The 12525-nt window shown below is 37.6% G+C and overlaps 1 protein-coding gene across 3 annotated transcripts in view; it reads left to right on the top strand.

The window, feature by feature from the left end:
- Positions 1–12525, top strand: part of RPS6KA2 (ribosomal protein S6 kinase A2) — a 599568-nt gene that overhangs the window by 499484 nt on the left and 87559 nt on the right. For all 3 annotated transcript variants that reach the window (XM_044005229.1, XM_044005231.1, XM_044005230.1), the window contains one exon: positions 882–970. In XM_044005229.1, the coding sequence (XP_043861164.1) occupies positions 882–970 (89 nt within the window). The remainder of the gene's footprint in view (positions 1–881; positions 971–12525) is intronic.

The following is a 12525-nucleotide window of genomic DNA, read 5'->3' as shown; positions in this document are numbered from 1 at the left end:
CTTCCCTTCTTCCTCCTCTTCCTCCTTCTTCTTCTCCATCTCTGTCTCCCTCTGCTCTAAATGCATTTCTCCCTATTTGGAGAATTGGTATTCCAGCAGACTGGTATTTTAACAATAAGGAAGCTTAAGTTATTCCTCCAATATGTCTCACCTAACTTGGCCAAAATGGAAAATTAAAATTTGTGAGCTGGTTTCCTTTGACAGCTAGATGACACTGGAAAGAGTGCTAGATTGGAGACTCAGGAAGACCTACCACAGACATTTATCAGTTATATGACCCTAAGCAGATCATTAACCTCTTAGCCTCAGTTTCCTCAAAATAGGAATAACAATATTACCTATACACATAAAGCACTTTGCAGACCTTAGAATGTGATAGAAATGTAAACTATCATGATTATGTCCTTGAAGGTTTAGTTGAAGTTATTCTATAGATGCTAAGGCTGAATTAGGTGATATACTTCATTTGAAGGGAGAATGGATATAAAATAAATCTACCCATTTCTGAAGTTAGTGAAATCTCTGTAGCAGAAGAGAAGTCCTGTCACCTGATATAAATACAGGGTGTCCTCAAAAGTCTTAGTAAGGTTTTAAGTTACTAAAACTTAAAATTGCAGTAAGACTTTTAGGACACCTCATGTAAATTCAGGTCTCTCCCTTAGACCAAGAGTATCCATGAATTTGAGTGGAAAAATTGTAGTAGGACTGCTAATGCTTCAATAGCACAGGTGTGCTCTTGGATGACACAAAGAGGGTTCTGTGTCCTTGGGATTCAGATGCCAGCACTGACTACTCAGTATTTCAGACAATGTTCAGAAGGGTCTCTTTTCCTCTGTTTTACATATTTATCTTATACAACAAAAAAAACACATGTTTTTCAGAGCCAAGCTCGGGATGCCTCAGTTCCTAAGCATCGAAGCCCAGAGTTTGCTGCGAGCACTCTTCAAAAGGAACCCCTCCAATAGACTAGGTATGAATGAATGTGTGTTATTGCTGTGCAATTCTCACTGATAAAGCAGACGTGGCTGTTTGCCCTTCCCTCTCCCAAATATGATCTGGGGCCATTCCTACTGAGATTGAGCATTCATTAAAACAGCAGAGTTCGCAGGGAAGAGCACAGAAGCTGATGCACACAGCATTGGCCCCCCAGAGCATAAGCCGAGCCCGTGATCTATTTTTCTGAGTGCTGCAAGTGGGAAATCATTGTTACAATCATATAAATAAGTCATTCCTTCACATGGGAAAAATGCAAAAAGATAAAGCTAGTTTCTGGAGAGGCAGTTGGATCTGTTTCCAGGATGCAATGTTTTGGGGGCTTTGTTTTCTATAAAATGCTGGTAAGAGTAAAAAAGAAAAGTCCATTCAACTTTTTTTTCTTACTTTTAGAGAAGTTTCTAACTAGTTTCCAACCTCAAAAAGGCATTATGGGTTGTGGCGTCATGGTTGTTGGTGATAGAAAACTAACCTCAGTCAGAAAGATCTGAGTTGAAAGGCTTACTCTGTTAGATCCTAGCTGTGTAATGTTGGGAAAGTGATTTAACTTCTCAGTGCCCCTAGGGAACTCTCAAAGACCATAAACTGTAGACACAGTACAGGTTGGTAGCCATTCCATAAGCCAATATTTCTAATTTAAAAAAAACTATTGTAAAACTGAAAACAGGATTTTTAATTGAAGTTCTTTTAAATTTGGGTATTCCCCCATTTGAAACAAACACAGCATTATGAAGAGCTTGGTTTACCAAAAAGAATAAAAAAAGGAGTCAATAATGTGGTGATTATTTTCTTTATTAATATCTACACCAATAATTCACTGAGGATTTCTTCAAATAGCAAACTTTTCTAACATACTTTAAAGATTTTGTATTGGGTCTGGTATGATTTCATTGGTACAAGGAACTCCCAAAGTGAAAAATTCCTCTCTTAATACAGATCACCAATGGATCTTGCTTAGTCTTCATTTTCTTTATAAATCATTAATATGCTAAGCAACTGACCTAACTGACAACATGAGAGAGGAACCTTCATGGTATGGCACATAGCATTGCCAAAGTAATGTAAGTGTCCAGTGGTCCTTGGAGTAAGAGTCCCCAGTAGTGAATATAATATAACCACATTGCCTTTAACAGGAGAATCCCTGCCCTCTGCTTTGAGATTCATATAGTCCTTCTTTTCACTGTGCCTAAAGCCAATATTTTTGGAAGCAGTTCCAAAGATAGTGTTAAGTAATTGAGTGTTAAGGGTTCCATGAAAATCTCCCTCAAACGGTAGAAGTAAATGTTTCATTGGCAGGACTGAACTGAATTGGCCTATCCTTAGGAATGTTGGATGAACACAACTGGCATTTACAAACATACTTTCTTCCTCTCCAAAGGGTGGGTTTTTATTTTTATTTTTTGGTCCACATCTGTCATTTCATTGTTTTGGGGAGCTCCTAATGAGATCTATGAGTAACCTACAACTTTTAGACTGAAAGTTTAATGACGACCAAGGTTAAAATGAATTGCCAAAGGTCACACAGGAAGTATATAGCAGTGACCAGACTTGAATTTGGCTCTTTCTGACTCCAAGTCCTATTCTCCAGTATACTATGATGCTTCTCAAGGAAGGAAAAAGTATATATTAAGGGCAGGTAGATGTATTTAAATGAAAAGGATAGATTCTAAAAAGTATATTAGCGGGCAGCTAGGTGGCGCAGTGGATAGAGCACTGGCCCTGGATTCAGGAGGACCTGAGTTCAAATCCGGCCTCAGACACTTGTCACTTACTAGCTGTGTGACCCTGAGCAAGTCATTTAACCCTCATTGCCCTGCCCCCCCCCCTAAAAAAAGTATATTAGTAGGTGGAAAACTAGAGCATCATTTTGTACCTTTATTCAATTAAGACTATGAATCTATATACTTATAGCTACAACTATATGTAAATATAGATGTGAATATATATATATATATGTGTGTGTGTGTATGTGTATGTGTGTATGTATGTTTATATGTGGGCAGCTGAATATATATATACATATATATATACACACACACATATATATATATATACATATATACATATATACATATATACACACATATCCAGATTTCATATGAAAGACTACCGCTATTTGCATACTATACAACTATTTCATTTTATCATTAGTTCAAGTGATTAATATACATTTACACCTCACACATAAATATCAGGTATATTACTAGACTAAGCATTTTACAAAGCAAATAAGTCAGGATATCTTTCCTCAAGGGATTTACCAGTCTGATAATTCCTTTAAAAACTATAAATATCAAGAGCTAATTTTATCTTGAAGCTTATTTGCGTGTATGTCTTTCTTTATAGATATTTCTCACCTCTAATTTACAGTCATTCAGTCCTGATATTGAACTGGTGCTACCTCTTTAAAAAACAAGAGATATCCCATTTGCATTATATTTGTGTGTGTGTGTGTGTGTGTGTGTGTGTGTGTGTGTGTGTGTTATGGGAAGTCCTCTATTTCCCTTCTGCTCAGAAGACTCTGCTCCTCTATAGTTATAGATAACACTAGTTATCTATTACCCCCACAGATATATAACCATTCTCTGACGAGTCATTTAAGCTTTCTAATTCTCAGTTTCCTCATCTCTAAAATACTGATTTTTTTTCATTCTAGATGATCACTTAGATTCCTTCTACCTCTTAATTCACTTTTTCTAAATATTTCTAAATACCACAAAATAAAATTGAGCCTCTTTAGTGATCCTATTCTTTTCAAAATTCTTTCTTTTTCTGTTTAAAAAGGCAGAAAATGGGGCAGCTAAGTGGCACAGTGGATAAAGCACCAGCCCTGGATTCAGGAGGACCTGAGTTCAAATCCGGCCTCAGACACTTGACACTTACTAGCTGTGTGACCCTGGACAAGTCAATTAACCCCCATTGCCTCCCAAAAAACAAAAAACAAGGCAGAAAATGGGGGGGTAGCTAGGTGGCTCTGTGGATAAAGCACCAGCCCTGGATTCAGGAGGACCTGAGTTCAAATGTGGCCTCAGACACGTGACACTCACAAGCTGTGTGACTTTGGGCAAGTCACTTAACCCTCATTGCCCCATAAAAAAATTTAAATAATTTTTTAAAAGGCAGAAAATGAAAGAAACTTAGGATGTAAAGATTATTAGACCTCTAAGTTCCATTTTTGTCTAGCAGTTTCAATATACACTAAGTGATAAATGGATCCAATCATACCCAGGGCCTCAGTCTATCACCTAAACTTATTTCAACATGTAGAAATACAAACATAAGTAGAAACTTGCATCAAGAGGTAGGTCACCACAGTCACATAGGTACTAACCAATAGAAAGACCACCTATAATCCTTGCAGCAGACTTACCTAGTATTTGCAAGACCAGAAAATACCAATATTTAATATTAATATTAATACTTTGCATTTGTATAGCACTTTATACTTTTCAAAGGACTCTCAAATTTGGTCCTTAAAGCACCCCCATGATGCTTTTGTTCATTATTTTCTATTTGCACATTGGATTTTTCAGAGATGTCAGGACTTATGCTGATACCCTACATATTTAAGGATCAACTTTCATTTCCTTTCATTCCTTAAATAACTGAATTTTAAAGAAAAGAAAAATAAGTTGATTGTCTATGTGTGCAGTGTCCTGACTTCAATTCTTTCATGTTTTCCCTTTCTCAAAATACAATCATGGCCAAGCTTCCCAAGCTGTGAATTATCCATTGGTAAAATGAGAAGCATCATACTGGTCATTCAGTTTAACTTTAGGGAAGCTCAAATTTTTATTTTTCTACTACTGTGCTTTAATGGTACTTTTCATCTAAAAAAAACCCCCACAAAATCTAGAATCTTGTAAACAGTATAATTTGGCACTTCAAGTACTTGGTTCTTCTAAAAACTCAAGGTTTCTCCTTGCTTCAAAGTCCATAGGAAAAAATTGCATCCTTTCAGTTCTCTAACCTAGGCTATTTCTTCTATTCTCTTCCCATGTATTTCCAGAAATACATGGATTTTCCAGTGTCCTATTATTAAGGGGTGTCAGGACATGGGAGGGTAGAAAAACAAAGGCAGTGTAGAGTAATAATAGTTGGCATTTGTTCTATGCTTAAAGATTACAAAACTCTTCAAATAGAGATGTGACCTAGTGTGGTGGATAGAGAGCTGGCCTCAAAGATCTGGGTTCCAGTCCTGCCTGACCCAAGCAAATCATTTAACTACCCTACTCTAAGTTGCAGAGAAAGTACCAGCCTGTATTGGTAGAGGGAGTTTTCTAATCTGGAAGTTGCCTATACAAATGAATTCCCAGGCTCAGTTCCCACACCTGCGGATTTAGATTGGTACATTTGCCTGTTATTTCCCCCAGTTGATAAATGAGGAAAAACCTAAAATCAGAGAGGTTAAGTGACTTTCCTATAATCACACAGCTAATAAATAATAGCTGTAGAATTCAAACCCCAGTTTTTCCCGGATCAAAGTCCACTATGGCATTCTCTCTCCCAACATCAATAGCTGATATTTATTTAACAACATATGGTCGCCAAAATTCTTTACATATATTATTTCATTTGATCCTCACAACAGCACAAAAAAATAAGGAGGTTAAGTGCCTTGCCAGTGATTGTACAGTGACATGGTGCAGAGCACTGACTGGAGTCAGACTCCATGCAAATCTCACCTCTGGTGTGACCTTGAATGAATCATCCAACCTCTCTGGTCCTCCATTTCCTCATCTCCAAAACAGAGTTGGACAAGAGGGCTTCTGAGTGTCCTTCCAGCTCTAGACCCATGAACTGTGGGATTTGATTAAGTCTGCTGGATGAAAAGTCTATCTAATAAGCACTGTAGCACCTGCCATCTTAACCATCTGTTGTTTACTATAAGTTTTAGAAGTAGTGGTTTGGGGCGGCTGGCAGGCGCTACAGTAGATAGAGTACCGGCCCTACAGACAGGAGGTGCTGAGTTCAAATGTGACCTCAGACCCATATTAGCTGTGTGACTCTGGACAAGTCACTTAACCTTGATTGCCTTAAAAAAAAAAAAAAGAGTAGGAGGTGGACTACCACTAGGTAGCAGTGGTGGTAGTTCAGTGTGAAGAGTATTGCCAATAGAGTCCGAGACCATGGGTTTGAATCTCAGCTCCGCTACTTAACCATGGGCAAGAAAACAATAGAAAATCAAGGATATAGTGATGGAAGACTATGGTGTGGAAAATTGTATGCACTTTCAGACTCAGTCGATGGCTTGGTGAGTTTTGCTGAAATCCTTTTTTCCCCTCTTTCCTTTTTAATCTTTTTATAAGGCTTATTTGGAGAGAGGGAAATATTTGGAAATGAAGTTGATATAAAAACAAAATAATATCAATTTAAGGAGAAAGACCACTAGAGACTTTGTGAATCAGATTAACCCAACAAATTTGGGAAACTTTAGCATTAAAAGCTCCATCTTCCTTGAGTATGAAACAATCAAAAATTAAATTAGAATTTTTATAAATAGAGCACAATGGATAGAGCTCTGGGCCTGGAGTCAGGAAGACCTGAGTTCAAATATGGCCTCAGATATCTAATATCTTTGTGACCCTGAGTAAGTGAGTTAACTTCTGTTTGCCTCAGTTTCCTCATCTGTAAAGTGGGTGTGATAATAGCACCTACCTGCCAGAGTTGTTGTGAGGATCAAATGAGATAATAATCACAAAGTGCTTAGCACAGTGCCTGGCACATAGTAAGTAGTAAATAAATGTTATTATTAAATTTATTGTTATTATCACAGATTACCATCTTCCCTTTTGTCAGTGAAAAGAGTGAAGATTCGTGTTTCCAAGGGGAGATAAATTGCCAACTATATGTATAGACAGAATGATCCAGTGAGGGATCAGAGTCCCAAAGAATGAAGACCATATTTAGGAATAGCTCTATCATAGGTCATTGGTTAGTGTCACTGTCAATGGATCAATCCATTTCCAAGGATTCAGGAAAATGCTTTCTAGTTTAACTTTTTTTAATTTACCTTTAAACTCTAATTACAGGAGCCTTTTCCTTGGCTTGAACCAAAAATGTTGAAGTACATCTTCCCTTCCCATCTTTCCAGTGATAATAGAAACCTTCTAAACTATCTGGCAAGCCTATTCTAAAATTCACCCAGTGGCTCCATACTATCTCTCCACTGTTGTGAGCTTTGAGGCCTCCAGATGGTAGCTATAGGACTTAACCCTAGATGCTACCATGAGACTAGATTTCAAGATCTTCTATCTTAACTAGTTGGAGCATCTCTGTCTCTGGACTGCAAAAGACTCACCAATGTGGAATTTTCTACTTGAAACTGCTGATGCTAGTTTCTAAAAATAGATTTTTTAAAAAGGAAAGCATGGAGTTCACATGTACAGACACATTTTGAATAGAGACAAGTGTATATATAATTTCTTTTTATAACTCCATTAAAAGAATTCAAGTCAAATGTTCCATGTGGTCTTATAAGAATTTTTAAACTTGAGACTGTGGCTTCAAAAATGATATAATCTTCATCTTTAGGTTAATATATCAGGCATAAGAACCTTGATTCAAAGGCATATGTTAAAGCTACATGCTTAATTTTATTCCAGCCTTTGAACCCATAAACCCCAGGGTTCAGCTTTTTTTGGCCCAGTCAAGAATTGAAATATGATGCTTCAAGGACTCCTCTAACAACTGCTTCATCCTAACTGTGAAATTTCCCAGAAGCTATTTTTGTATTTTTGATGACTAAGGCACTTTTATTTGCCCTTATTTAAGTTGAGGAACCTGAAAAATGAAATGTCACGAAGTTGAAGCTTGATTTTTTTTTTTAATCCTCAGTGTGGAGTTTATAATACAAATCTTCCTCCAGCCTGCAGAGATCATACTGAAAATGTATAGATCTTTTAACTAACTGGCTTCTGCTATCTTTTTGCTATCACTCACTAATCTTTAGAGGTGTCAGAGAATCTTTCATATTGTAATGAAAATAGAGAGTTTTAGGAATTTAAATACCTCAACAAAGAAAATGAAATATATGTAAACTTAGTATTGAAGCTAATATTATTCTCACCTGGATGAAAACAAGCAAAATTGTAGGTCAGAAGACTTGGGTTCAAACCCCAGCTGAGACTCAGTTTCCTCATATCTAAAATTGGTAAGTCTGATTAGATGACCACTAGGTCCCTTCTAGTGATCCTTTGAGCAAGAAACTACACTAAAAGATTTCTTTTTTCTCTCTGATCCTTTGTTCAAGAGACCAAAAGATTGAATTATTACAAAAAGATTTATTTTTTTGCTCTGGTAGAGGTGATAGACAGAATCATTATTAAATTTTATTCCCAGGAAAAAATATTCTGCATTTTCATAAAATGGAACTAACTTCAAGATGTCTCTATGAAACTTACTTTTGTCATTGTTCAGTGGTTTTCAGTCATGAACAACTCCTCATGACCCCATGTGGGATTTTCTTGGCAAAGATACTGGAGTGGTTGGCCATTTCCTTTTCCAATTCATTTTATAGATGAGAAAACAGAGGCAAATAGGGCTAAGTCATTTGCCCAGGTTAAAGCAATGAGTACACATACAAGGTCAGTTTTGAACTAAGAAATAGGAGTCTTCCTGACTCTAGACCTAGCACTCAATCTACTACATCACCTAGCAACTTCCTAACTTGTTTTTAAGAAAAAAAGCAAAGGGGGCAGCTAGGTGGCACAGTGGATAAAGCACCAGCCCTGGATTCAGGAGGACCTGAGTTCAAATCCGGCATCGGACACTTATTAGTTGTGTGACCCTGGGCAAGTCACTTAACCCAAATTGCCTCACAAAAAAGGAGTAATGCAAATAAAGTGGTAAAAAAAAAAAAAGAAAGAAAACATGCTAAGAAAAATTTGCTTTTGAGCCTCCTATTCACATTGTGTACTGATCTTTTTCCACCATAAATGCTGATTAGCTATAGGGTGAAGGAAAAAAATGGTGATCTTAAGACAATGAAAAAAATCTAAGGAGTAATTGTCAATCACTGAGTATTTATTAAATACCTGTGATGTGCCAGACAGTCTGTTAAGCAGTGGGGATACAGAGGCAAAATTAAAATAGTAATTGCCTTTATTGTCTTTCTCTTTCTTAATCCTCCCAGTTCCATTCCCTTCCACTCTCATTTAGATGTATGGAAATCTCTTGACTGGGAAGTATGAAAGACTGGCTCTCTTTATGAACATTTCTAGGATTATAATAATAGAAATTTCTTCCTTGCTCTCCAGCCTGGCCTCTTTGCTTCCTGAAAGTAGATACACATCACTTTCTCTGCTGTTCAGTTGTGAAATAGGAAGCAGACGATGACAATACACATAGTTATTAGCAAACCTTTATTGCTGTAATGAAAGAGTCACCATTTTGAGGGATGTGAAACAGGCATTCTTAAACCTTTCATCCCCTCTCCTGAGATAATTACAAGGAAGAGGGAAAATGGAAAAAGTCCTGTTTACCTTAGCATTATAAATGTCCTCATCCCTGACAGAAGTGTATAAGGGCAGCCTACCAGAACATTAAAGATTGTGCTGGAAATTTGACAATGATAAGGGAAGAAGATATATAGCCTTACAGATAAAGAAAGGTAGGAAGGAAGGAAGACAGAAATACAGAAAGAGAGGGAGGGAGGGAGGGAGGAAGGAAGGAAGGAAGGAAGGAAGGAAGGAAGGAAGGAAGGAAGGAAGGAAGGAAGGAAGGGAAAAGAAAGGAAAGGAAGAAGGAAGGAAGGAAGGGAAAAGAAAGGAAGGAAGGGAAAAGAAAGGAAGGAAGGGAAGAAGGAAGGAAGGAAGGAAGGAAGGAAGGAAGGAAGGAAGGAAGGAAGGAAGGAAGGGAAAAGAAAGGAAGGGAAGAAGGAAGGAAGGAAGGGAAAAGAAAGGAAGGAAGGGAAGAAGGAAGGAAGGAAGGAAGGAAGGAAGGAAGGAAGGAAGGAAGGAAGGAAGGAAGGAAGGAAGGAAGGAAGGAAGGAAGGAAGGGAAAAGAAAGGAAGGAAGGGAAGAAGGAAGGAAGGAAGGAAGAAGGAAAAAGAAAGAGAGGGAGGGAGGGAGGAAGGGAGGGAAAGAGAAAGAAAGAGGAAGGAAGAAAAGAAAGAAATGAATCCTTACTGTAACCGGCTCGAGAAGACAAATCTTCCTGATTCAGCCATCCTCAGGAAACCCCTTACATGTGCTATCCAAAACTAAGCTTTGATTATCAAAGCAGCTAATGGTTGAAGAAAAAATTCAGTTTATATTTTTATTAAGAGAAATCAGGGGCAGCTAGGTGGCGCAGTGGATAGAGCACCAGCCCTGGAGTCAGGAGTACCTGAGTTCAAATCCGGCCTCAGACACTTAACACTTACTAGCTGTGTGACCCTGGGCAAGTCACTTAACCCCAATTGCCTCACTAAAAAAAAAAAAAAAAAAAAAAAGAGAAATCAATGTGCTCTGATCTCTTCATCACCCCACTTTAGTTTAAGAGGAAACCCTCTCTTGTAAAGAAATAAGTGAGCCAGAAGAAAAGGAACAGAGAAGAAAGGTATCTCTTTTTACTATGATTCTTCTACCCTCAGTCAAACTCTTCACTTTTTTATGTAGAGTAGGTGTTTACTGTCCCAAGGGAATGTATGAAGTACAAAATGGGATTATATATGGAGGATAAATGCAAAGGAAGCAATTCAGTGTGCATGGGGGAGGGGGAGGAAATCTGGACAGTTTCTTGTTTATTCATCTTTTCATCATGATATATGTGTATCCACATGCTTTAGAGGTTAACAAATTCCCAAAGGAAATAAGATAAATGAACAGAAACAAATTTCTGCAATTGACCAGATTATTCCACTGAGAATCCAGGAGAATGAAATACAGTAAAATCTCACTAATTTAAATAAACTGGTTGCAGCTGGCTAAATTATAAACTTTTTTTTTTAAGAAATGAAATTTTCTCATGTTCAAATGCCTAGAGTTGCTAGAATCTGGCTAATAAAATACTGCTTAGCAAAGGATGTTAAGGGATTTACATACAAAATTCAATATAAGTCATGAATCAATTATATGTTGATTGGTATTTCCAAGATCCCACACTGAGTATGTTTGAAGCCACTATTTTCCCTGATTTGCTACTTTGATGGACTGGTTAGCTCATCAGTCAGTGACTGCTCCTGGGAAAAGTATAGATTGTTACCTATTCTCAGTTGATTATTTTGTTCACTTAGGAATCTCACAGTACCATGGCTAAACCATAAGGATGGCTTGTTTATTTTTGCCTCCCCAACTATTCCTTCTTAAATGAATTTGGTAGCTGTGATGATTGGAGAGATCAGGGGAGGGAACAGGGTAAGAGGTTGCTATAATAACAGTGAAAAATCACACTGGATTTGGAATAAAGGAACTTGGACTCAAGGCCTTGTTTATTAGCTAAGTGACTTTGCACAAATCACTTAACCTCTCCACTTCTCAGTTTCTTCATCTATAAAATAATTATATCTGAATTACCTCAGAGGGGTGTTGTGTGGATCAAATGAGATAATGTACTTAAGTAGTTTTGTAAACCATAAATTCCTCTACATGTATGAGCTATCTTTAGTAGTAGTGAGGTTGAATTAGAATCCTATCTCCAAAATTCCTAATCCAGTGTTCTTTCCACTTTGTCTCTCCAAGAGTTGAGAGAGGAATTTAAAGAACCACAGAATACCAGTATAATTTTGTTTTTTTGATTCTTATTTCTTTCTCTTTTTTGGCAGAAGGCCATTTCTAATTCCTTCTATAGCAACTGAAATCTGGCTTCTGACCTCATCTTTCAACTTAAAACCATTCTCTCCAAAGTTATCAGTGATCTATCTCTTGATTGACAAATGTAATGGTCTTTTCTAAATTCTTGTCCTTCTTGACCTATTTCTGGCAGCATTTGACACTGTTGATTGCCCTCTCTCCTCTTGCTATACCTTCTCTCTTCTCCAGATTTTTGTGACACTGATCTGTCCTGGTTTTCCTCCTACCTATCTGACTGCTCATTCTTAGTCTTCTTTGCTAGATCTCCATCCATGACATGCCCATTAACCATGAGTATCCTGAAAGGTTCTCTGATGAGCTCTCATCTCTTGTCCCTCCATACTATCTCACTTAATGAATTCATTGGCTCCCACTGGCTCAATTATCACCTCCATGTGCATGATTCTCAGACTGATATATCCAGCCCTAATCATTCTCCTGAACTCTGGTCCCTCATTGCCAACTGCCGTCTGGACATCTTGAATTGGATATCTTGGATGTACGTCAAACTCAACATGTCCAAAAATCAAATTTATTATTTTCCCTCCAAAACTATGTCCTCTTCTCAAGTTTTCTATTACCGTTTAGAAACCACCGTCTTCTCCAACACCCAGGCTCACAACCTAAGTATCATTCTAGATTCCTCTCTTGCACTGGCTACATTTACCCCATTTGCTGCCAAGTCTTGTCATAACTACCTTTATAGGATCTCTCCATTCACACAGATACTACCTGGTATAGACCTTCATCACCTCACACT

The sequence above is a fragment of the Dromiciops gliroides genome, chromosome 4 (assembly GCF_019393635.1).
Source record: "Dromiciops gliroides isolate mDroGli1 chromosome 4, mDroGli1.pri, whole genome shotgun sequence".
NCBI classification, from domain to species: domain Eukaryota; kingdom Metazoa; phylum Chordata; class Mammalia; order Microbiotheria; family Microbiotheriidae; genus Dromiciops; species Dromiciops gliroides.
This window is presented reverse-complemented; position numbering and strand designations above follow the sequence as displayed.